This window comes from Ursus maritimus, unplaced genomic scaffold (genome assembly GCF_017311325.1).
Source record: "Ursus maritimus isolate PB19 unplaced genomic scaffold, ASM1731132v1 scaffold_14, whole genome shotgun sequence".
In the NCBI taxonomy this organism is placed as follows: Eukaryota; Metazoa; Chordata; class Mammalia; order Carnivora; family Ursidae; genus Ursus; species Ursus maritimus.
In genome coordinates this window covers 12,968,223-12,994,870 of record NW_024423786.1, presented here as the reverse complement: position 1 = coordinate 12,994,870, position 26,648 = coordinate 12,968,223, and the positions used below count along the sequence as shown (strand labels likewise).

Genomic DNA, 26,648 nt, shown 5'->3' with positions numbered 1-26,648 from the left:
AAATGAGTATTTAGTAAGGGCCATGTATTGGGCTGAGCACTTTGTGTGGAGTATTTGTTTTACCCCTCACAGCGACCCTGAGAGATAGGAAAAGTTCCCTCCTCCCCTTTCTTTTTAATTGGATGATGGAGCTGAAGTTCAGAGAAGTTATGTCAGTTTCTTAAGTACATGAAGCTGGAATTCAGACTCAGGTGTTCTGAGTCTGTTTCTAGCCTTTTTGGACATACATGGACTGATCAGTGGGGTAGGGGTACTTTTTGCCAGGGACAGAAGTTAGATACTTTGTTTCTGGCTCCCAAATTTCTCATAGAAATCTGTTGAAAAGGCCTAACAGAGCTCTGTTCTCTATCCTTGCTCCAACAGTATAAACTCAATTTTCGTTAGTTTTAGGAAAACACCCAAAAATACTTTACATTCTTTTAGGTAACAGCTAAGTTGACACAATTACATGGGGCCCAAATCTGCTTCTCACGTCCCAGGCACAGTATGAGGCACTGGGATTTGGTAGGAAAGAAGAATTCTGCTGTCCTGTCCTCATGGGCTGACAGTCCAGTGGGGAAGACAAGTTAAGAAGCAAACCAGTGAATAATCAATTTTCGGACAGTGGTAGTGCCCTAGGGTAATGAGGGTACCATGTGGAGAAGAATGTCAGGCAGCAGTCACAGCTTGTCCAAAGGCACTTGGCACGTTGGGGGATCTGGAGAAAGTTCATTGTGGCCAGAGTGTAGAAGGCAGATGGAGAGTACAGAGAGATGAGGGGGAAGTAGGCAAGGACCAGATCATGAGGACTCCCAAAGAGATTTTGGAATGTTTTAAGCAGATGAGGACATGGTCTGATTTATGTGTCTAAAAGATCATGCTTGTGGGGGGGGGGCGTGTCATGCTGGCTGTATGTGTAGAACAGATCGAGGGGCAAAGAAGGATTCAGAGAGAGTCTTCATGTAGCCCAGTTGAGAAATAATCCTGGCTGACATTTGGATGGGGGCAGAAGAGTTAAAAAGAATTGGAGGATTCAAGAGATAGACTAAAACTTGAAATCAGTAAGATTGATGCCCAGACTTAATTATTTGCTAAGTATTTACCGGCATCTACCATGTGCTAGGCATTGGTGATTGGAATAAAATGGTATGCAAAACAGATCCCCAGAGTAACCGATCTTGGCTTTGACTAGGACAGGGGGAGGGATAGAAAAGAGCATGGGCAAAGGCCCTGTGGCAGGGATAAGGAGCGGGAAGACAGGAGGTGCTGCAGGCTTTGAGGTGGTAGATGACATGGGTAGGGAGAAAGGGAAACAGATTGGGCAGACAGGTGAGTTCTTTCTGGTACATTGAGATGCTGTCAGTATCCAGGAGCTGAATCCCAGTAGCTGTTGGCCATGAGGTACAGATTTAGGAATCATACAGAAGTCACAGGAGTCAGCAGAGGGGACAAGATGACTGGAGAGGATGTAGAAAAGGCAAAGAGCAACACAGATTCTGAGAAGAGAGATTTGGAGTAGCTCTCGTTTCTGTTCTCCAAGGATCTGTCTGAATTTGTGTGTTTTTATTCCCACCCTTCTTTTGAGCAGACTCCCATGTCCCTTTTCGTAACACGTTGCTCAGGGAGTGGTTTCAGTGGGCAGAGAACTGAAGCTGAGCCAGCAGGCAGCTTGAGGTGCAGCAAACTGCCGCCCTCTCAGGGCAGCGTAATCCTCCTGTCTCTGCCCTGGTCAAACCACTCCGGGCCAATCCCATTTTAAGAGGTGCATCAGCCTGTCGGAGCAGCGCTGGGAGGTGGTGGGGGTACATAATAGCCTTCGCGCACTGCACGCTTACTTCCTGCAGGTGCTTTCCTGAGTAGTTGCTACGCACGCTCTTACCAAACCTCCTGACAGCCTGTTGAGGGAGCTACTCTTACTATCCCCGTTTATGGGTGGGGGAAAGTGAGGTTTGGGAAAGTTAGAGAACTGGCCGCAAGTCCTACAGCGATGACGTGGCAGAGCTAGAGTTCCCTGGCTCTCCGACTCTGGAGCCTCCGCTCCTGCGGCACTTGGGTAAGGAACGCTCTTGAGGCCGGGCCACGTCAGGAGCTAGGGAGGGTGGGGATGCTCTCAAACAAAAGCAAAGTCCTTAGGAGATTAGAGAGCATTCACATTTTGAGAGGTTTCTGAGCATCACAGATCAGTAGCAAAAGTTCTGGGGGGTGGTTTCTCTGGCGGGGGCGAGGGGCGCTTGGGGAGAAGGGAGGACACAGGGATATTTTCTAACTGGGCTCTCTGAACCTGGAATTGTTGCCTGAACCATTTGAACCATTGCCTGAACCTTTGAACCCTGGAGCACTGCTGGATGTTTAAGCAGAAGCGAGGCCATCTCTAGGAGACATGGTAGGGGGATTCCATTATTGGGGCAAGAGATGGAATTACATGCTTCATTGGTTGCCTCCAACCTTTATGCTATGATTCTGTATATTTGGAAAGCCCAGAATGCTCTGTGGTTGGAAATTGAGCATAATTCCATACGGTTCAGGTTTTTCTGAACAGGTGAATTAGGATAATTATTTTCCCTAAAGTAAAATATATTGTCACAGATCAACCAGGAGTTCATTTGTTAGGCTACCCACCTGACTTTTTTTTTTTTTTTTTAAGATTTATTTTTGTATTTGAGGGAGAGAGAGAAAGCAGGAGCAGGGATGGGGGTGAGGGGAGGGGCAGAGGGAGAGGGAGAAGCAGATTCCCCACTGAATGAGGAGCCTGATGCAGGGCTCAATCCCAGGACTCTGATATCATGACCTGAGCAGAAGTCAGATGCTCAACCAACTGAGCCACCCAGGTATACCACCCCCCGACTTTAAACAGAGGATCCTTTCCTTTGCTGAGGTTAAATTTTGAAGCCCTAGACACTTCCTAAATTCCACTTCATCTCACTAAAAAATAATAAATAGCCAGCACCGAGGAGTGAAGCCTACCAGTCTCTGTACCAAGCCCTTTACGTGCATGCACTGTTTCATCTGCTGTGCTAGAGAAACACTGTCTAGACATCTGTTTCAGCGACCCCCTGCAGGCAATATTGAGTGCATCACTCCAGAACACGGAGTTGTGTCTGCTTCTTTCCATGAAGAGCCTGGAATCCTTCGGTCAGGTAACCAGGTGGTGAGGAAAGTTAAGAAAACCGGGGTCACACAGCTATTTCCTGGCCTGGCCTGCACTGGGGCCAAATGGTCCAAAGGACAGAGTTAGTCACACTAGACGAGGCCCTCCTGAGCTGCAGTCCCCTACCCAGCTCTCCCCTGCATCCTTCGGGGAGGCAAGAGTGTGAAGATGCCAATTTGGTGTGACTCAAAATTCAAACAGAACTTGTTTTCCAAGAATCAGTCCCAGAACTACGTTGACTTCCTGGCCCTTTATGATCGGTCTTTTAAATATAAGCACATAAGGGAAATATTAGTGCCCTTAGTGTTTTCCAAGAATCAGTCCCAGAACTACGTTGACTTCCTGACCCTTTATGATCGGTCTTTTAAATATAAGCACATAAGGGAAATATTTGTGCCGCTTTTTGGGATGTTGTTTAAAACATTGGTTTGCCTGTGGGCATTAGGAAGAAATGACAAAATGATAGACTCAATTCTGGAGAGTGGAACTTGGCTGGCAAATTGTCCCTTTGCAAATGATTTGTGTGTCTTTCCACGCGGTCTACAGATGCTGACTGTTCTGTTTGAGAATGTGTTCTCCTGTGCTGTCTTTCTCTAGGTGTAAGTTCAGGTTAAGCGAAATGGTCTTTCTCTTGCCAGGTCTGGGTTGTTAGGAGAGATGGGTTTTTCCTTGTGGATTCTCACAAGCAGTGAACTGAGGTTCATTTTCAGTTCCTTTTCAGCACCTGGCGCTCCTGCTAAGTAGGAGAAATGCTTCCCTAGGTTTCCTGATGATCATTGCTGCACAATTTTAACAGAAAGCAAACCTGGCACCCAGAAAGCAATTTCAGGAGAGAATGCTTTTCCACGCCATTACAGCTCTTGTGGCTTTGCAGGTGAATGATTTCTAGCCAGGGAACTTGAGCAAAGACACTGGAAAAGATGTTTAAGGGGCTCTGGATTTGGAGGAGAGATCCTGGGAAGATCTGGGTTACCCTGGGCATCTACACCAGATGCCTGATGAAGCCATGGGGAGTTAGCTGGGGTCCACATGAGCGCACTGTCTTCCCACATAACTGAGCTTGGTGTGTGTTTGTTTTTTATTTTTATGTCTGTCTGTCTGTCCCTTTTTTTTGAGAGGGGAGAAGCAAACGGGGAGAGGAAGAATCTTAAGAGGGCTCTAGGCCCAACATGGAGCCTGATGCAGGGCTCAGTCTCATGACCCTGATCTCATGAACTGAACTGAAAATTAAGTTGGACATTTAACTGACTGAGCCACCCAAGCGCCCCTAACATTGTTTTTTAAATGTCAAATTACTTTTTTATAATTGGCTCCCACTCCTCAATATTTATGGCCCTCAGGAGAGCTATTCCTATGAGTCATGTCAGTGTTTTTGTTGATACGTGTGTGTGTGTGTGTGTGTGTGTGTGTGTGTGTGTGTGTGTAATGATCTCTGGGCTGTGGAGAGATTTCCTGGAACTTACAAGCCCTTTCTAGGACTGCCCCTAACTAGCCATGTGTATTCCTGACGGGGTTCTCACCTGGCCTACGCCGCATTATTCCTCCCTGCATTGACATGGGTTGGGACCAGGTGGTAAGATCCTTTCTCCCCTGCAAGTGTTTGGGTGAAGGAGAAAAAAGGAAAGAAATTGAAACAGCGTTTGGGTGAAGTGGGTACAGTTGTTGAATTTGTAAAAGGCCACTAGAGCTTTGTGGTATTTGTTACTAGGTTTCCTTTTATTAATTTTGTTGCTTTGGTACCTCGGCACAGGCACTGCCAGACCCAAGTTTTACACCAGGTGTTTCCTTCTGCCTTCACATTGCCTGAGGCAGATTGAGTATGTTAATGTTTTATAAGTCAGACTTTCCAACTCCTTAATCACTGCAAAGTTGTTGGCTGACTTCCCTGTAGTCTTTAGATTCACTGTTCATTATCGAGGGTCCTCAATTTGTAGAATCAGATTTGGGTGTGGTTGTGTTAGAAACCAGCGTTATTGTGGTTGGAATATCCTGAAATAAATGATATATGGAAAAAAATGTTGTTGCATATGTCCTTGCTTGGCTCATTTAAGTGCCTGCCTGTCACACACTCATTTAAATTTGACTTTTAAGTAGGGCGCTTTGGAAAATTGAGCTAAGCCAACACTCAGTGACTTTTTCCCCCCCTCTGAGCATTTCTTTCCCTCTAATAATGTTGCATATTTTACTTTGTCTAGGCTTTTCGAGAAAGACATGTCTGACAAGATGTCTAGTTTCCTACATATTGGAGACATTTGTTCTCTGTACGCGGAAGGATCGACAAATGGATTTATTAGCACCTTGGGGTAAGAGCACCTGATTTCTTGTGTGGCAGGATTTCTTTAAGACCTCTTAATGCCAGCTTAAAAACTGATTTTTCTAAGATAAGAATGTTAGCATTTGACTTTGGTTTTTCCAGGGGCAGTTGGAATCATGATACCAAATCTCATGTTAGCCAAGCTTACCTCTGACACAAAAATACTGTTTTCTTGTAAGTCCTGGAAGAGCAAAAATCTAATTAATTAGGACTCTTGTAATTCAGAATTTATTATTATTTCCTATTCCTTAAAAAGGAGAAAAGTACAAAGTCTATGGGATAAAATTTTAGGGTTATTTTTTACAGACCCCAAAGAAGTGCTTTTTAGCTTTCATAAAAGCTCTCATTTTCATATGCTGAGTTAGTTGTCATTTAAGCAAAGACCAGAACTTCTCTGATGCTTATCTCTCTTCTTTGAAGCAGAACCTTGCCTATTTTAAATTGCAGTGTGCATTTGAAAGTTATATATTGCACAAAGTTCTGTAAATCAGATTTTTGTTCTTTTGTGCTTTCTTCAGTTTTTACCCAACTTTTGAGAGAGTTAGTACAGTCCACAATGTCTTTATTTGATTATCTTCTCCCTTCCCCTCCTCCCATTGTCGAGAAGAGGAAAGGAGAAGTGAAATAGCCCCAAAGGCAGAAAGAAGCAGAAGGGAGAATCAAGATGGTTAACCTCAGAAGACACACGAATGGTCTAGATTGTCTTTGTGTAGAAAGGAGGAGTTAGGCCTCTGGGTGGAATTGTTGAATTTGGCAGGAGGTGATCTCAAATGGGGGAAAGGAAAGCCAACAGCTTCTCTAAGAACCTTGTTCTTAGAGCAGCCAGAGCCTTTCTTTTAATCATAGCTATTATTTAAAGCATGCTTGGTCTCTGGTATTTGTGCAGAATGAGTACGCTTGGGCTCTCATTCAGGTCACTCCAGCCTCAAGGACCAAATTATTTCGGATATAGAAGTATAGCTCAATTGGACCTCACTGTATAAGAATTTTGTTTTCAAAAGTCATCTGATAGAAAGCAGTCATCCATGACTTTGTGATCACCAAATCCAGTGACTGTTTCTCAGTCCTTATCTTTTTTTTTTTTTTTTTTTTTTAACCTCTCTACACTTAAGACCCACTGTTCATAATTTATCTTCCTTGGGTTTTGACAGAGGCCCTTTGCTGCTTGTGCCTCTCTGATTGTCCCTTTTTTCTTCTTGGCTGCTTCCTTTTTCTTTCCCTCATGGTGGAATCTTCCATCCTCTTCTTCTTTTTCAGGAGGGACAGTGATGATAATAAATAGCGGGGGTCACCACTTCTGTGAGTCCTATGGATGTTTATAGCACGGTGCTAAGGACTGTCCATACATAATGCCGTTAACTCCCAAACACATCTTTACAGTGAGCGCTATTATTATTGCTCTTTGTGGAGGCAAAACCTCTGAGCTTCAGAGAGGTGAGGTTACCCGCCCAAGGTTTCACAGCTGTGAGCTCTCCAGGCTCCAGGACCAGTGCTCCTAACAGTTGCCCCTGGCAGGGTAGACTTTCCATTCCCCATCTCCCCTGCCATCCGTCTCTGGCAGAATTGGCTCACCACCCTCCTCACTGTTTGCTCATAGCTCTTATCTGGCTGCCTTGTGAAACCTCAACCCCACCTTATGCCTCGTCTTTTCTCTGTGGTGCCGATTCCTTGTAATAGTGCCGTTGTCCCTCCAGTCACCCAGGCTCATTTCCAGTCGGTCACTGAGCCCACTTGGCGCAGCCCCTGAAATCTTTCGCTTCGTCCTCTTCTTCCAGAGCATCCTTTCTTAGAATTCCTAACAGGTGCAAATTCTTTGCTTTATAGGAATTTTCCTCAAGCATTATAAACAAATTAATGATAAGGTTCTTCCCCTACCCCCCACTTTTTCTTCAATGTGCGGACGGTCCATTTTGAATTTTGGGATCTAATACTTACCTCAGATGAGTATTCCCTTGGTTCAAAATGGACTTGGAAAATAAAGTTTGGCTTCTTTTTCCTTTTAATATTTATAGCATTTATGGAGTGCCGGTTATGAATGACAGTGAGTGACCCCCAGTTTTTGTGGAACTTGGCAGCTAGCTCCCCAGCCACATTCCGTTTATATAGATGGCAGTTACCTCCCCAATGGCTTTATTGACTCCTTGAGCTTGAGAACTTGAGTCGGACCTTGGAGAGCGTGTGTGCATGCACATGCAGTATCAGAGGTGTGCTTCTGAATCACCTGAGGAATGTGTTAAAAATAAAAGGTCTTGGGTCGCATCCTGGAACAGAGCTTTGATAGGCCCGGGGATGATGGGGACCCTGTATCAGTATATTTTATAAACAGAAAGTCTAAGGAACATCACCCTGCTTGAGACTCCTTGAGACCGACTCTTTAATTTTACAGATAAAGGAACTGAGACCAGAGGGATGAAATAATGTAGTCATCATCAAGCTATGTAGGTAGCAAAGTGCCATCTGTAATTCATTTGTCTTCTGGCCCAGGCTGGGGCCCTTTCTCTTACCCCTTCGTCCTTGAGAACTTGATGAGTAATTAACCCAGCCCTATATTGGATTCCAAGGGGCTCCCCCGCTTCACATACTATGTTAGATCTGGTGGCTTTACTGTATTTCATTCACAGGGGCTCCAGGTGGGAGTTTTCTATGTGCATATTCTGTTCTTGATTTTTGCATAAAAACTCAAGCCATTGACCACACTCTTCCTCTTCTTGATGGAGAGAGGTCTTGTGTCTTAGACCCAAAGGCAGCAAGCTGCTGGTGGGCTATTCTGGCCACTTTGATTCACCCACCAGATAGATAACTGAGCACCTAGCTTGGGCAGGAAAATGTACTAGCCGTGGGCATCTTTTGGGCCACAAAGCAGGCACCTCTCTGCCCCTAGGAAGCTCTTAGCCTACTGCACCGTTTGTGCTTCAGTCCAATGAGGTGGAGAGAGGCAGGGAGTACTGGGTCCAGGAAAGGCTCAGTAGGAGGGCCTTCATGGAGAAGACGGCGGCTCTAAGTCAGTCTTGAGAGACAGGCCAGACTTTAGGATGTGAAACGGAATTTTGGAGGAAGAGGAGGTAAGAGTAAAGGCAAACTATTTAACAGTGCCGTGCCTTTGGGATAAGGAGCAGCACAGACTAATGGAAGAAACCCTGGAAAACCATAGTATATTAGCTGGCAGCAAGTTCTATGGTCACTTGGCAAATGACCAATACCAGTTTTAGGAACTTGGATAAGTCATTTAAACGTCTCAGCCTCGGGACACCCGGGTGGCTCAGTTGGTAAAGCGGCGCCTTCGGCTCAGGTCATGATCCCAGCATCCTGGGATCGAGTCCTGCATTGGGCTCCTTGCTCGGTGGAAAGCCTGCTTCTCCCTCTGCCTGCTGCTCCCCCCGCTTGTGCTCTCTCTCTGACAAATAAATAACATCTTAAAAAAAACAAAAACAAAAAACTTCTCTGACTCAATTTCCTCATCTGTTCAAAAAAGTGCAATACTTTAAATCTGTTCTTCTAAAAGAATTGTACCCGTTGGTTTGGTCAGTCTGGACTTCTAAATACTGGGTCTGTATATAAGTTCGGGCTGGTTATTTACTCATAACTTTTTGCACTTTCCCCACCTCCATTTCAATTTCCAGTAGTTCCATGTGACTCTCTCTGCCAGCAGCTTCTCAGATGGCCTCAGGCACATTTAGTTCCCGGCTGTATTTTGTTCTTTTTTCTCTTACAGCCCTTAGGTTACATTCTCTTTATTAGTTTGCTTTTGTGGCTCTTGCACTAGCCTTGAGCTCCCTCGGGGCAGGGCCTGGTTCGTACTCATCCTCACATCGCAGGGCCCAATACGGTGCCTGGCACCAGATGGGCCCCTCAGCTACCATAAGCTGAATGCACTCACCCCTTGCTATGCCTCCCGACTTCAACATTTTTGCATGTTTTGTTCAAATTCATCATGGATGTGGTTAAGGGAAAAGAGCCACAGAAAACAATAGGTTAATATGTACATTGCAGAAGCAGAACCTGGGCTTTTGGATTAGATTCAGCTCCCTGCGTGGGAAACCTCTAGTGTAAACAGCCCCCCAGCAGGAGAACATGGCCATCTAAGTTTTGCGGTGGATAGTCAATTTTTGCATAGTGCTTAGGTTTTGTTTTCTTAGACTTGCCTTGATATAGCATTTATCCTTGTCTTCACAGCCTGGTTGATGATCGTTGTGTTGTACAGCCAGAAGCTGGGGACCTTAATAATCCACCCAAGAAATTCAGAGGTAAGTTGATGACCTTCCCGGAGTGGGTGCTTGGGTACCTTCCTCATTTGAAAATTCATCAAGTGTGTTGCTGTGTGTGTGTGTTTAATAAGCAATTGCAGGTTTATTTACTTACATTTTTTTAAAGTATGATTTCAGTTCCAAGCTTTGTGACCTTTTGAAAATGTATAAGTTCAGCGTCAAGATTGGAATGGCTTTTATTAGGGCTTCCATTTGTATATTGCATGCACGTTGATCGGTGCAAATTCAGCTTAAAGCCTTACGTTCGTGCAACTATGTCCCTGAACAAATAGGATTTATGGATCTCATCACAAGGAACATGTGTTTTGCAGGAGATCTCGCTGTGCCTTTGGGGGCTCTGGTGTTCTTAGATGCTTCAACCTGGAGGGAGAAGATGTTGGTTATTGCACTTAGTTTTTGTTAAAAGACCAAGGCAGGATAGCCTTCCACCAGTAGCTTCCCACTACTAGCTTTCTTTTTAGGCCTCTTATATTTGGTATCTTCCTCTGAAGGTAGCTTAGTTTATTCCAGAAGTGTTTAAAATATAGTTGGGGTGTTAAGATGATAAACATTTTGTTTTTCTTGTTTGCTTTTGTGGTGCATAGTTCCCAACCCCAGCTGCATAGTAGAATTATCTGAGAGAGATTTAAAACTTAACAGATATTCAGGGCCCCACTCCGGACTGATCAAATGAATCTCTCGAGTTTGGGTCCTGGGCACTGGCATTTTTTTTTAAGCTTCCCAAGTGTTTTTTTTATATTGAGTTGGGGTTGAGAACCCATTGGGTTAGTATTTGACTCATGGCCTCAGTCCCAAAGGGCTCAAACCTTGCCATTTTTTAGGTTACATCATTTAAGTGATAAGTTCGTATTGTTAGTTGATGTAGAAACTGTTTGACTTTTTTGGATAAAAGCTAAAGGAATTAGAATAAGATAGAAGGCAGATGTTCAGGTGGAGAGAAGCCATTTAGAAGATGTTTGGTGTTGAACTGCATCCAGTTGGCATGAGACTATCAAGAGAATATTTTCACCTGGGAGGTGGTGAGGGGGACAGTTGAAAAAAAATTGTTGCCATAAGCCCCGTGCGACAGGATCCTGAGCACCTGTGGCCTTTTCTTTCCAGTCCTTCCTCCATGGCTTTTTCCAAAACAGAATCCTGAATGCAGCAGAAATGAAAGATTTAATCTAATAATCATAATCCAAGCAGTTACTTACAGAATTAATTCTCTATGCTGAATAATAAAATATGCCTCAGTTTATCTTTTAACAAGGCCAAGACCAGTAGACCCTGTGCCCAGCACTGTGCGAAGGGTTCTGTGTACATTTTTAGCTCCTGGGTTCGTCTGTCCACCCTGTGAGGGGATTGAAGTCCTCGGAGGTTGAGGTTAAGTGTCTTGTCTGAGGTCACACAGCTGGTGATGGATGGAGTAGGAGCTGTAGTTCTCAACTTGGGCAACAGAGACACATCACCTGGGGGACTTGGAAAAACACTGATGTTGGAGTACCACCCTCAAGGATGGCCATTAAATTTGGCATTGATGGTTTCGTTTCATTTCATTTCGTTTCGTTTCTTTTTTTTTTTTTTTAAAGCTTTCCAGGTGATTCTCCTGTATAGCCAAGGTTAAGCACCACTGCTAATAGAGCCTGGGCTCTAAACTCCTGGCTTTATTACATAGGGGTGAGCTGGTTGGAGTGTGGCTTTTGCAGTTGGAGCTAAGTGGAAGGCGTTCATTGCTTGGGTCCAGTGTGAGCTCGTTTCCCATTCCCCGTGCAGGCCTGGGGTAGCTGTGAAAGTACCTGGGAAGGGTGCTCATGCGCTGTTCAGAGTGAACTAGTGGGTATTTGAATACCAGTTTAGAATGTTAAATAGGACATAGCCAGGGGAAGTCAGAAGACATACATGTTTTCCTGGCACTAGGGTCAAAGTGCCGGGTGCTTAGATATCTGGTGGCCGATTGAAGGGACTGTTTTGAGATAAAAGTGACAGTCTGATAGAGGCCATTTGGAAAGAACCACACTTTGTTTATGGCCCTGCCTGGTTCTACAGGTGGTCACATGACAGTGACCTGATATAAGTTGCCTGCTTTCCCTCATAAATTAAAAATAAAGGTTTCTAGGTTGTGAGGTGCTTTGCACTTGTGGGAGAATCTGGTTCCAAACACGCTCTTCTGCAGGCTTTGCAAATGTAGGTCAGGACTGCCTAGATTCCTCCTGCTGCACCCAAGGTCCTCGGCACGCAGGTGAGGGGCCCAAGCAGAGGGCCGCAGAGATCTGCTCCTTGGAATCCGGGCAGTAAGTGTTTAAAAGCTTTCCAAAACAGCCCTTCAGTTCTAGCATAGCATTCTTTGAGGAAAAAAAAATGTGTATATATATATATTGAAGAAGATACCGATTTCTCTTTTGGAAGGGATTACTGCCTTCCAAATACAAAACAAGCGTATTTTGAAGTTGAAGTCCTACTGATGTTTAGAAATTGTGCCTAGGGCAGTTGGACAGTTTGGAGGCATTTCTAGTCCATTTCCTTGCCGTGCCATTACACCCTGGAGTTTAACAAACACATATGGAAAAGTGAGATGCTGGCAAGCAGCCGGCTAGGATGATGGAGTCTTTATCTGAGCAATCAGCAGAGCTACATTTAGTCATTTGGATTTGTTGTTGCTTCCATTGTTTCCTTGCCAACTTATTTCCTATATTGAGGACCATCATAACGTGTTCTTAAGTAAATGGAAACCAAAGGCCTATTTATGTAATGCTCCCTGTGGCTTCTGACTCGGGGTTTTTAATTTTGTGAGCTCCTCTTGAAACCTGCCACCCTCGTGGTTAGTAGCATAGGCCCTAGGATCAGGCTTTCTGGGTTCAAATCCAAGTTCTTAGCTGTGTGACCCTGGACAAATTGCTTAGACTCTGTGAAGCTTGGTTTTCTCATCTGTAAAGTGGGAGATATTAGTCTCTACCTCATAAGGTTACTGGGAAGATGAAATGTGTGTTTCAGATTCAGTGCTGAGGGAGCCTGGCCTTTAGTTCAGGGCCCAGTAAGCATTAGTTAGTCTTATCTTTTCATTCCCAGTACTTAGCACAGAGGCTTGTACTCCTAAATGGTGGCAGAAAGGAATCCTGTACATGAATCCTTTAATGATATGAGAATATTGTTTCTCTTTTTTTGTGTCTAAATGCTTTTGTGGGTAGGGGTGTGCATAGGGACCCAGTGGCCTAGATTTGAGTCCCAGCATTCCCATATACAAATTAGGTGGCCTTGATAAATTAATTTTTCTGAGTTTGTTTCCTCACTTATAAAATGGGGGGAAAGAATTCCTTCCCTGTAAAGGTAATAAGGATTGAAGATAATATGGCTAAAGAACCAAATAGAGTACTTGGTTGGTACATAAGACCTGGTCAGTGATTGGTAGCTGTTGTTTTTCCCAGTAGATGCAAAAGAGTTAAAATCTTGAACATACTTGCTTCTTTCTGATGGGTAAAAGTACATTACCAAGTGAGTTGCTTTTTTTTTTTTTTTTTTGGTGATTCCCTTGAATGTATCTTCTTCCCTGAACTTCATCTATAGAAAGGAAAGATTGGGTGCCTATCTGGTTCACATAAGCCAAGTCTCCTTCATTGTCCAAATGAATTTTGGACAGTGGCCCCTGTCCTCAAGATGATGAGAAGAGCAGCGATGTAGACTAATTCCGTCACTTTAGTCCTTTAGCTAATGTGGTACCATTTGAAGGCACCAGTGTCCACAGCAGGTAAGACAATCTCTCTTCTCCCTGATTTGTGCTGGCTTTGCCCATAATCTTGAAAGAAGAAGGAAGACAGACATCAGATTGAAATCGGCAATAGAAACTTTGTGGTTAGGGAATTCCTTTCTCTAGATGATGTTTTCCTCTTCCACCCCCACCCGTCCCTTCCCCCTACTAAATATAATGGCATCTTCTATAAAGAAAAGAAGGAAATTAACTACCAGTCTTGTTTTGATCCCAGAACCTTTACTGCTTTAAATGTGACTTCCAGAGGTGTTGGAAAAGAAACAAAGCCCGGGGCTTTTGGGAAATAAGATGGGCATTAGTGTTGAACATGCCATTTATTGTGTAATCTGCTTTTTTAGGTTGAGGCAACGGTCAACTTCTTACCCTCAAAACTTCATCTTCTCCATCCAGTTCAAGAGGCCAATCTTGGCCCCCAGTTTTTTGTTTTTGTTTTTAATTATCTTGGACAGATGCTACCATATCAATGTCAGCAAAGAGTGTGAAGTTTTTAATCTTGCAAGAACCCCTTAGTTTCAGAAGGAAAGTTGTTTGCAAGGAAACTCAGATTAACATAGGGAGAAGTTTGGGCAGGGAAAGGTGAGGAGAAAAGAAGCATTCTGAGATCATTCCATGGTTTATATGAATTGGGGCAGAGGTCAGAGGTCAGGCTGAGAGTGTAGATGTTCTAGGTAAGTATTTTCCTTGTCCCATGTTTCTTTCTTCCCCCAATCAAGTTGCTTTCAAGCAAAATAACCCACTCAGCTAATGTGTCCTGAAAATGGGTGTTCAGCTCAGGGGACATTGAAGCCGTCCTATCCTAGCTGTTGGCCTTGCTGATGAGGGGACAAGATGAGTTACACAGTCCCCCTTACTTTCAGGGGTCTTAGGGTTTTACGGAGAATCAGACCCACTCCAAATAATAGTAGCCAGCATGAATAGAGCATTTCCTTTGTGCTGAGCACTTCCCATGGATTATCTCTTTTAATCCATGTAACCTACCCATGAGGTGTAGCTACTCCTGTTCCCACTGTGTAGACGAAACTGCCGCTCTGAGAAATTGAGTAACTTGCCCATAGACAGTTGAATGTCGCTTCTTAGAATGATTATCATTCATTCATTCTACAAACATTATCAGACGTGTCCTGTGTGCCAGCCATTTATAGTCCATGGAGGAAGGATCCATTCTCAGGGAAGTCAATGCCAATGCACGGTTAATATCTTAGAGTAAATTGTTGTTCACACTGCGGCTGTTTAGATGCAAGTAGAGGCAAAGCACATGAAATATCTTTTTACAAGGTGTGAAACTTGCCCCTCCAGTCTTTAGTTTGCTGGGGCAAAGGAGATGATGATTCTTCTCCTGTGCATTCTCTCGTTTAGCTCTGCAACACCTCCTTAGCCCATAGTGCCTGGTGCCATTTTGGCTGATAAGGATTGAGCATCTGGCCTAGTGTCTTATAACATGTGAGTGTTAGAGTGAGGCCAGAACCCTCTTCCAAAGACCCGGGCGCAGTGCTTTACTCTTCTGTGCTCTGTGGACCATTTTCCACACAAAGCACAAGAGTTTCTTCAAGCTGTGACCCCATCACCTCTAGTCTCTAAAAGAAAATGGGCCAAGTTACTATTTTTCTTCTGCTGTCTGCTGAAGCTCTTAACTTGAATTAGGACCATTTAAATGAGGAAGAAAGCCAAATGGGAGGGTGAAAGCCCTGGATCCTTTAGACTTAATGCATTTTTAACTACCACCAGGACAGTCTGTGCGATATGCAGCATGTTACCTACAACCTGAGTCCTGTTTGTAGTGGGAATGAAGGTCTGGGCCGGTATAACCTGGTCTCTGGGTATCTCCAAGTTCACTGACAATTCCTGATTGCTCAGTGAGTGTCCTGCTGACACTGTCCAGTGACAGCCTGGAATCACAGTCTCAGGACGATACTGGGAAGAAGAAGAGTATGTTGCTTGGCTACAACAAATCACTCTTGGACCTAAAGCCCTTGTGGCCTTGTCACTTTCAGTGTGATTTTCCTCAGTCCCAGGGTGCTTGCACTATGTCAGCCCACCTATTAGGACGTCTGTGGACTTAGTTAGGATGTCTTGGTTGAGAGAAAGAGGTTTCACATTGCAGGCAAGCTCTTGTACCCCCCAGCAGCTTTGAAAGGGGCCTCAAATAAGAATGGCATATTTCATGGTTGGGGGACAGGAAGTATGTGAGCATCTGTGGCCTACTTACCTGATCGTTGTCTTGCTTGTTGTGTAGGTTGAAGCAGGCAGTGGTTCTCAGCCATGTGCGAAAACGGCTAAGAATGTAGTAAAGAGCACCATCTGACCTGAGAGCCGATGTCCAGCCCAGTATCTGCTGCCAACTGCTATGATACCTTGGGGGAGTCATTCCATCTCTCCAGGCCTCAGTTTCCCTATCTGAATGTAGGCAAAGTAACTTCCAAGATCTCTTCTAGCTTGAAGCTTTGTGACTGGTGCCAGAAACAGGCCAGTTAACATTTTACAAGAGAGCATTGATATTCAGGAGTCTCATGCTGTCCAGAAGTAGGTTTTTATTTCTTTGGGATCGCAGATCTTCTTGGGCAAGATGAGACAAATGGATGGAAACAGCCAGGCCTTACTCTGAGGCCAGATGGGGACACAGCCAGGTCTTGGGTTGCAAAGGTCTCTGGACTAGGGTGACCATAACAAACTCACTGCTTTAGGTTTCTTTCAAACCACCCTCCTTTGCTGCACATTGTCTTAATTGTTGCTAGGCAACGTTATTTCTTTTTTTTTTTTTTTTCCTTTTGGCAAAGCATTGAAGGAATGAACCCATATCTTAGTTTTAAATACCCACATGCAAAGGGGAGGGCCTAACTTAAAATTTGTTTGTTCTTTTGATTCTAATCCACAACGGGCCTCTCACAGTGGGGCTAAAGGACTTCGTTTCTGCTTGTCTTGTTAAATAAGGTGGAAAAATCCGTCTGTTTTAGGTGCCTGTTAAGGATATGCTTTGAGGCATATTGAAGGTTTTGTGTGTGCGTGCGCATGCGTGCAGCCGCTTTGTAGAAAATCTCTTTTAACTTTGTGTTCACAAAATCAATTCAAATTTAATAAAAAGATTAGTAGGTTTTTTATAATCGTCATTTCAGATTTACCAGCTTATCTCAATCTGGCACCAACAGACTCCATTTAAACGGAACAACACTGTAATTTAAATCCATTCCCCAGGCAACATAGAACGCTCACAGTGTGTCACACATTCATGGGATGACGCCTGCTGCTTGATTATGCTGGAGTCCCACACACTGCCGCATGTGTCCCTCACTGGATTTCTGCCTACTTGCTCGAAGCTTTGAGATGCATCTCTGATGCATCATGGGCGCAAGAGAGCTTCTGCTTACTTTGACGCCCTGGAGAGCTTCCTTTGTGAATACCAGAGTCACCCGTGGAAATGAGGTCCCAGACCCCTGTTCTATATTCATTTACCTGTGATAATTCATTTGCTAGTGGAGAACAGATTTCAGCTTCAAAGCTTAAAATACTTCCAGTGCACTGGGTACTTTTACCTTGTCACCTAATTGAATCTCAGTAGTGCGTCGGGGCTTCCTCCACTGGGATAGCAAGCGAGTGTGATGGGGTCATGTTGTCATACTGTTCTGTGGTTCTCCTGAAAGGAGAACATAGTGGTTGATTAAAGACTTTTTCTTTAGGCAAAGGCTTTTATAATCCTGTCTTCAGAACATTGATGAAGATACGTGGCGAATCACTTGAGCTTAAGATAACTTTTTTTTTTTGACAGATATAGAAATTAGATTTAATCTCCTGGGGTCCAAGAACCATTCTGTGTCAAAATTGGGATTGGGACAGAGCCTGGGTTTCTACACGCACTTTTAGGCTAGGAAGCTGTGTTTGGGCCATAGATTTAAAAAGTATTATTATCTATTGTTATTTTTTGCCCATTACCTTGTGTGTTCTGTTTTCTGTAAATAATAGTGAGTATCTTATATAGTGCATATGTACATTAATTTAATCTATTTAATTTTTATGTTACCTTTGTATACACTAATCTGTTTAACCCTCATAATAACCCCATAAGACAGCCATAGTTAACATCCTTCTATAGATAAGGGATCTGAAGTACAGAATGTTGAATATTTGGTCCAGGGTTACATAGGTAGAAATAGCAGAGTCAGGCTTTGAACCCAGACAGTCCGATATCAGAAAACCTCCTAATACCTACTGTAAACTGCTTTTAGAAGGGGACCAGTCTTCAAGTATTCCTTTCCTAAATTGCCGATTTCTTACTTGGTTTCCTCCTGTACTATCCCAAAATAAGTCCTTCTGAGGGGCACTGACATGGGAGTGAATATCTATATACTAGAGGCATGAACTTACCTGCCTGCTTACCAACCTGGAGTATGGTGTTTGCACAGCTGTTTTCTATTTTTGTCTTCATAGCTAGATTTTGGGGCACCTGGAGGGACCAGATCTTACCCTGCACTCCTGGCCCAGTGCCTGGTATAATGTTGGTCCTTAGTTAAAAGCCGATTAGGAAAGAATTCATGTTTTTTTCTGAAAAGGTTTTCAGTTTGCCCATTGCTACTAGTGTTTCTGCTGGTGATCTAGGTCAACAACTGACTCTTTAACAGGCATGCTGTTTTATCGTCTCTTTCCATGTTACCGGAGTCTGGCACTTCTGGAAAGGTTTTTTATAGTTGACTTGTCTTCTCCCTAGAACAGTAACTGGACGTATCCTCTGAGGGTGCCTTCTCTTTCACCCCCATTGTTAGATCTCTTTTCTCTCTCTGATGCCTGTAGTTTTGAGATTCCTTGTCTTCACTAAATTCATGATCATGAAAAACAAATCTTGGTTAAAGACCTTCCTCTTGGCCTGGCCTTCTGGTAGGCCCATGGCATGCTTGTGCTCTGGACCGTTGGAGTATCCCTGTGGTGTGGGTGGTGGTATTATCCCCATTTTACAGTTGGGGACCCTGAACCCAGAAAGGGTCACTAAGCAAGCTAGACTTAGAATTTGAATCCACATCTGGGGGGCTAGAGAGTCTCCTGTGATCCACTCAAGTAGACGAATCAAGCTGTGCTGCTCGGGAAACATTTGGGGCCCTCTTACTAAGACCTGGGTTCCACATTTAAGGGGCATATTGCTCAGTGGGAATAAAACTCAAGGAGGGGTAACCAGGAGGATGGAGGTAAAACAATTGCATTCATGTTGCATGAAGAATAGTGGAGAGAAAGTAAGACGCTTCAGGCCAGCTGGGGCATTTCTCGCTTACATTCCTGCACTGGCCTCCTTGCTGGTTTCTGCATTTCCCTCTTGGCCTCCTTTGTGTACCCAAGTGTGGGGCCCCCCTCTGACCCACCATTCACTGCAGCCGCAGGAGTCAGTGCAGATCTGATGATGTCATTGGCTGGGTGGAGCCCCGGGCTGTTCCCGAGTTGTGCTTAGGATACATGACACTCTTCCAGGGTTCACAGGGCCCTGCATGAGTCACTCTGCTTACCTCTCGGCTGCATCTGCAGTCCCACGCCACGTCCTGTGCTCCAGCCAGACTGATTGATTTCTTCCTGGCAGTCAGTGTACTTGCTCTCCACTCTGGGCCTTTGCATGCCCTTTTTCTTCCCCCTTAAGTGATCTCCCCATCTCTCTCATTCCTCCTGGGACCCCCGGTGTCCCTGATGCCGACCCATTCTTCAGACCTCAAACATCCGCTCTGGACTATCTTCGCCGACCCCTTGTATGCATATAAGCTGTTACTCCTTTTCAAAGACTGAAGCCAGACATCTTGGGTTTGACTCTCGGCTCTGCGTTTTGCTGATCACGTCACCATGGACACGTTACTTAGCCTCTCAGTACCTCTGTTTCTTCCTCTTGAAAATGGGGATATGACTGTATGTGCCTCACAGTGTTTTTGTGAGGACCGCAGGAGCTAATCCGGGTTAAGTACTTAAAGGAGCACGTGGCCCCTAGTATGTGCTGTACAATATTTTGCTGTTACGGCTGGTTTATGACCTCATGCCTACCCAACTCCAGTTAACTGTGAGGTCAGAAACCAGGCCTGTCTCCCCTAAGGCTTTGCACAGAGAGAAGGCTCTTAGGTATTTGTAGAATGAATGAAAAAGAGCCCTCTAAGGCATTGCTTCTGAAACGAATGTGCATAGAACCCACCTGGGGATCTTGTTAAAAACGCGGATTCCCGTTCTGTGGGTCTGGGGTGAGGCCCGAGATTCTGGCGTTTCTGACAAGCTGCGATACTCTCGTAAGGCTCTAAGGATGAGCTGTCAATCTTCCCTTACTTTAGGGCTGTCATATGGAAGACGGATGTCCTGAGCCCAGAACAATAGAGAGTTAGGGCCAGCAGATAAAAGTGACCAGAGGCAGAGTTTCAGATTTAAGGAACTAGATTCTGATTGTAAGTGCCAAGCTATTGCTCAGGGAAGAGGCCTGCTTCAAATAATTGAGTTTCCTCTCATTCAAAGGAGACTATTTGTCAGCGATTTCGAAGAGGGAATTTCAGCTTGGGGACAGAGGTTAGGTAGATGATCCCTTTTGACCATAAGTGTCTGTTTTCCCACCAAAGGACCCAGCTGTTTCTTCTGTTTTTGCTTCCTGTGGAAGCCTTGTGGTTGGGGGCATTGGGTCAGCAAACAGCTGGGGAGAGAACAGATAAATGTTCCAAATGAGAATCTCTCAGGGACCCAAATGTGTTCAGTCTAATCAATAGAGAACATTGCAAAGTAGTGGAAAGGTGGAATTACTGAGTATTTGAAAAGGTGAACGAATATAAAAAAAAACGTGCATCAAGCTCCTGCTGAATTTAGTTTTAGTATTTTAGTTATAGTGAGGAGGCCGTGGAGCATAGTGGTTAGGAGGGTTGCCTCTGGAATCAGATGTGGAGTGAGGTCCCTACCCTACTCCTTAATTAGCTGTGTGACCATGGACAAGTGACTTACTCTCTCTAAACCTTATTTCTCCAGTTGGTAACTATGGTTAATAATAGTATGGAACTGATTGGATTGTTCTAGGATGAGGTGGTGCGTAGTTAGCAACATGCTGAGCACAAGCTAAGCACTCAGTAAGTAGTAATTGAGTAGCTGTCATGAGTAAATCTGCAATTAGCAGCTCTCAGGACATCTCTTAGGAAGATCAAACACAGCCCCTGCCATCTTGTGTAACACTGACGTCTGTTGTAATATTTCGGTATGTGAATTATACAAAGGTATCCATAGCTGCACTTCACAACCTTTCCGAATGTCTTAGATTTTATTGAGTGCGTCTCATATCAAGAGGGAGCTCTAGGGTATGTGGCTTTTTGAAGAGAACCCATCAGTCCTTTTTTCTACTTGCACAAGCCTTGATCAGAGCCTCTGTTACTGATGGGGCATTTGCTCCAGATGGTAATCCTGCCTTATGTATAAAATTACAAGCCTAGCTGGGACAGGAAGTTGTGTTTATCTTAACCCAAGCAGCAGGCATTCCAGCCACTCTTGACAGACAGGAGGAAGATATTGCCAATCTGCTGTTTTCCTGAAAGCCCCCACCCCCACCCTCTGTGTGTTTGTTGTAAGTTTGGAAGGAGGGGCTCTTGCCAGTCAGTCTGCAGAGAGACATTCTCCCTGGCCTTGAGGACAGTTGAATTCCAAGGAGAAGAGATGTCCACTGGCTGCTTCCTTGGTCATATCAGCCAATGCAGAGGCACCTCTCTCCAAGGCGAGAGGCCAGCATGGCTCTTCTTGAAGGCAAAAATTGTGCTTGCGTCCATGGGCACTGGTTTGGGGAGATAAGAGGAGAGTGGACGCAGGTATGGGGAGGAGAATTTGTCCCTTCAAAGAGTCTGTTGTTTTTCCTTTACAAAGCAATAGCTGGAGGTCTGTGCAGGAAAAACTCCAATTTGAGCAGTTGTAATAATTGAGAAAATAAATTGGGCAATTATTCCTCTTTTTGAAATTTTAAAAGTTCCTTTTTTTCATCTGGTATTTTTCCGGGTACATTTGAGTTCCAATTTGGGTGCTTCTGAAATGTCTTGATGTTTTGTGCTGCTAAAATTATATGTGTCTAAAAATGTTATCAGTGATGACACTTCTATATAAGCTCACTTGGACTTATGCTAGCAAATTTATTTGACAGAGCCCCCCCCCCCGCCCCCGCCCCAACCATTCCCAGGAACGTAGCATTTCAGGTAGTAGTAGGAAATAGAATAATCCAGCCTTGGTCTAGCCATCTAGTGGAGGCCTAGCTCTTGAGAACTTTGCTACAGTTTTGTCGACAAAGAATACTGGGGTTTTGTTGCCATAGTTTCAGTGAAAAATTTGACCTTAGCTACAATAACATACAGTTAGAAAGAACTAGCTAATCGGTTTTCTAAAATTAGTGTTCTCTAGTACATAAACCAGTAGGAACAGAGTATTTAATTAAATATTATACAAGGATATAAAAGCCCAAGGGAATGCAGTCCCTTGATCTGGACAGGGGGAGGGAGGAAACCCCTAATCGTCCTTTACTGCTGTCTTGTAAACTAGAAGAACTTTTCCTTTTTTCTTCTTCTTCTTCTTTTTTTTAATGTTAGCTTTGACTTTATTTTCAGATCTGTCAGGGATAAATATATAAAGCTTGTTGAGAGAGCAAAACAGAACATTCAGCATTGTTTCCAGTTGTCCCTTACCGGGTACAGACTAAAAGGCAAGATGGGAAAATGATGTTGGCCGGGACCCTGATAAGGATACTTGTTGGTGATCTCATAGTGGGCTTGGTGAGAAGGAGAGGCATTTGAAAAGTTATTTCCTGTCTGAAATCTGGGTCTTTTTGAACATACAGGTTCTAGATTCTTGTTCCTTTGAATGCTTAATGTGTGAATAAGGAAACAATGCTTCCTTGTTGGCCCCTTATCCCGAGTTCTGAGTACAACTCCGTTCTCCTTTAACTCCATAGTCCATCAAGTCATTGAGCCCTGATTTAGCCCCAAGCAATGATCTGCCCATAGATTATATACAATCTGGCTTCTCCTGTCACCTACCTATTAAGAACCCCTGCAGTGGCTCATCTTTTTGATGATGGCTGAAAATGTTACCAATATTGTTTCATCCCAGAAAGTTGTGAATGAAGTAGGTTTCAGGACATGTATTGATATCTCTAGTTGACCTTCTTGCCTAATTTATCATCACCTGTGGTGGATGCTGCAGAGGTCCAATTGAGTTAATCTGTTTGCCAGGTGTCTTACTGAGAACATAGCTCAGGCTCTTCTGGAACTTCCACTGTTACATCTCCTTGTCAGCTGCATCTTGGTAAATGTTTTTTCTCCGTTTCATTTTTATGATTTCGATTTTTTTCTTTTACCTTAAAGGAATTAATTATTTAATAGAATTTGAAGTGTGGGGCATTATGCAAGGGAATATAAACTTTCTTCAGCATTTTGCGTGTTTCTGTATTGGCATCTTAACTATTGCAATGGAAAATATGTCCTTGGCAAGACTCTTAGAAACATAGTCCCAAAGGTCATTGGATTGTGCAAGCTTCTTGACTATTTATAAGGTCATCTACCTGAACGAATATAAATGGTCCCTGCCCTTAAGGAATTTGCAGTCTTATGAGGAGAGATGAGTGAGAACTAGTTTGAGGATTATTCTTGGAGAATGTTGAATCCTACACACATTTTTATTCCCCTGATGTTCATTGTTTTCATCTATTCCATCAGTTCACTGTGCCCAAATGATTTGAATTCATCTTAATAAAAGCTCAAGAAGAAATGCAGTTAGAGAGCTTGCTGGAAAAGTGACAGCATGCATTTTAAAGTACTTCTTGTTGACCTGGCTTTCATTACCCATTTGTCCTCAGGCCCTTTCATTAATATGGATAATTGAGTTGATGATACTTAGCAAATGTCATTGAAGAGGTTGGATGTGGCAGGCTGGTTGGTGGCAGGGTAAACTAGTCAGGACTCTATTCTGGGTGATAGCCAGCTTGAACTAGCTTTAACAAAAGGGGTACTTTTATTGTCTCAAACAGTCCTGGCTGAAAATTGAATTGCATGAGGGGCGGGGGTGTAGCAAGGGCCCAGGAATAGACCCATTCTAGGCACTGAGTATCTTCAGCAACCTATGTCCATATCTCATTATTTCCTCTCTCCAAATTTGCTACTTTGTCTTCTTGTCCTGCTCTCCTCTAATTCAGGGTTTTATACTACGCTCTTAAAACGACTTGTGAGGTGTTCACTATTTTTCTGTTCTCTGGGAAAGTTTTTGTAGCGTTGGAATTACCTGTTCCTATACGGTTTGGTGAGTAAAGCAGTCTCAGCTGTGTGTTTTCTTTATGGCAAGATTAACTACTGATTTGGTTTCTTTAAAGAGCTATTTCTTCTTGGCTCAATTTGTAAAATGTATGTTTCTAGAAATTTACCCAGTGTCATCTAAGTTTTCTCATCTGTAATATCCTCCTGTTACGTTGTTAATCCTTCAAAGGTCTGGTTTGGTCCCTGTGGTGAGTTTACGAATGCCCTCTCTACATCATGATGTCCACTTTGTAATCTCTAGAACCTGTGAATATATTACTTTTATTTGGTAAAAGAGACTTAACAAAGTGATTAAGTTAAGGATCTTGAGATGAGAAGATTTTCTGGGATTTCCACGTGTGCCTGATGTAATCACTGGGGTCCTTGTAGGAGGGAAGCAGGAGGATTAGAGTCAGTCAAGGGACATACGGGAATGGAATCACCAGTCCCGAGTGACGTGGCCCTGTGCCATGGAGTGCAGGAAGCTGGAAAAGGCAAGGAAGTGGATTCTCCCCTGAAGCCTCCAGAAGGAATGCAGCCCCACTGACCCTCTGCTTTTAGATGTCACGATGTTAAGATAATAGGTTGTGTTGGTTTAAGCCACTGAATTTTTGGTAATTCGTTGCAGCAGCATCGGCAGGATTACCGTGATAATATTCCTAGTCTTGTTCATTTGTGTGTTCTTTTTTCTGGGTCAGTATTGACACATGTTTTTCAGTCTTAGGAGTCTTCAAATAAATTTTGGATTTATTGATTTAATCACAGGTTGGTTTTGAAGTTCCTTAATTTCTGCCCTTTATTAACTTTCTTTTTTCTGTCTTCTTTGGGTTTATTCTGCTCTTTAGTACTCTCTCTCTCTTTTTTAAAAAGATTTTATTTCCTTATTTGAGAGACAGAGGACTTGAGTGGGGGGAGGGGTAGAAGGAGAGGACGAGCAGACTTCCTGCTGAGCAGGGAGCTGGATTCGGGGCTCCATCCCAGGACCCTGAGATCATGCCCTGAGCCAAAGGCAACTGCTTAACTGACTGAGCCACCAGGTGCCCCTCCTTAACTACTCTAAGTTGGATAATCAACTTCGAGTTTTGAGCCCTTCTCAAATTATAGTGTAATCATAAAGCTTTAAGTTGCTTTTAAACATTGCTTTGGTTGCATCCGACATATTTTGCTATATATTTTTTACTCTTACTGAGTTCTAAATTTTTTTTTTTTTTTAAGATTTTGTTTACTTGAGAGAGAGAGTGTGCATGAGCAGGGCAGAGGGAGAGGGACAAGCTGACTCCCCACTGAACAGGGAGCCTGAGGTGAGGCTTGATCCCAGGACCCTGAGATCATGACCTGGGCCGAGTCAGATGTTTAACCCACTGAGCCACCCAGGCACTCCTAAATATTTTCTTATATTTGCTATCATTTCTTGTACGTATGAGTTATTTAGAATTGTTTTGTATTTCTGCTACATGGAGGACTTCCAGTTTTTATTAAAAAAAAAAAGTTTTACAACTTAGTTGTATGTCGATCAGATAATAACTGTGTCAGATCAGTCCTTGATAACTGGAGAGGCTTGCTTTATGGCTTAGCATGTGACCAATTTTTATACCAGTTTCACTGTGTTTAAAAGAATGTGCATTTTCCATTTCTGGGGTATAATATCTCATATATGAATTCATTAGATTCTTTGTTTGCCTGATTTATCATTTGTTGAAAGACATTTGTTAAAATTTCACACTGTTAAATTTTTGAAGTTATGAAACTCTCCTGATTATGGTGATGGTTACATATTATATGGATGTATTAATAATATATGTGTTAAAACTCATAGAACTGTGTAACAAAAAAGTGAATTTTACTGTATGTAAAAATTTTTAAAGGCTTAAAAATTTCCTACTGTCACAGTGGATTTGCAGTCTTGCCTTGTAGTTGGTAAGGTTTTTGTCTGTTGTTTTTTTTTTTTAAGTTTTTAGTTTCCTAAAGTTATATCACAAAAGGGTAACACTTGTAAAACTATTAACTACCTGGTGAACTAAACATTCTATCATTATGTAGGGAACATTTTTATCTGCTTTATGTCTTGAAGTTTCTTGTCTACTGCTAATATATGTACACCAGAATTGGTTTGTTTGTATTTATTTGGTGTAATTTTTTCTGTAATGTTTGAATTGTCACTATGTTTTAGAGATCTCTCACACACATAACCAGATTTTTAAAAGTATTCTCACCATCTTTGTCTATTAATTAGAATCTTTCGTCCATATACATTTGTTGTAATTGCTGATGGCTTTGGACTTACAGTCTTAGTTTGTGTTTTCTTTTTCACCTCAAAATTCTTTTTCCACTTTTTTCCCTTTCTTGCCTTCTTTAAGTTTCATTGAAGGTTTTCGTTATTGTTATGCATTCCACTTTTTTCCCTCTCCTAGCTTGAGGGTTATACTTCATATGTTTATTATAGCACTTACCCCAGATATTTTAATATGTATGCTTAATTAAGCCTAATGTTAATAACTATCATTCTTTTTTCTGCTACAAGCACATTAGAATATTTTAAGTCCTGTCACCCTCTTAGTATATGTTCTTGTCATTCATAATGTTAGTACTTTCTTTATTTAAACTTATATATTAGGTATGATTTTGTTTTACATTGTAATTTTTGAAATTGACTTACATATTAGTTAGTATTTACCAGACCTTCTATCTGGGGTAATTATCTTTCTGCCTCAGGAACCTCCTGTATAACTTAGAACATCTGTTAGTGGTAAATTCTCTTATTTTGTTTGAAAATACTCATTTTGCTTGTCTGAAAATGTTACTTTTATTCTCAAGTAATAGCTTTGCTTGGTATAGAATTTAGGAGGATAGGTACTTTCTCTCAACTTCTCTATTTTTTTGGAGTTCCATTTTGCTGTTAAAAGTAATTGACAGAGACTTGACTATCTCTCTGGTTGACTTTCGGAACTTCTCTTGGCCT

At 43.0% G+C, this 26,648-nt stretch overlaps 1 protein-coding gene across 1 annotated transcript in view; it reads left to right on the top strand.

Annotated features, from left to right (window-relative positions):
• ITPR1 (inositol 1,4,5-trisphosphate receptor type 1) overlaps nucleotides 1-26,648 on the top strand; it is a 322,384-nt gene that overhangs the window by 15,393 nt on the left and 280,343 nt on the right. Inside the window, exons 3-4 of the mRNA XM_040628531.1 lie at nucleotides 5,323-5,430; nucleotides 9,615-9,685. Of these exons, the coding sequence (XP_040484465.1) occupies nucleotides 5,339-5,430; nucleotides 9,615-9,685 (163 nt within the window). The 5' untranslated portion in view covers nucleotides 5,323-5,338. The remainder of the gene's footprint in view (nucleotides 1-5,322; nucleotides 5,431-9,614; nucleotides 9,686-26,648) is intronic.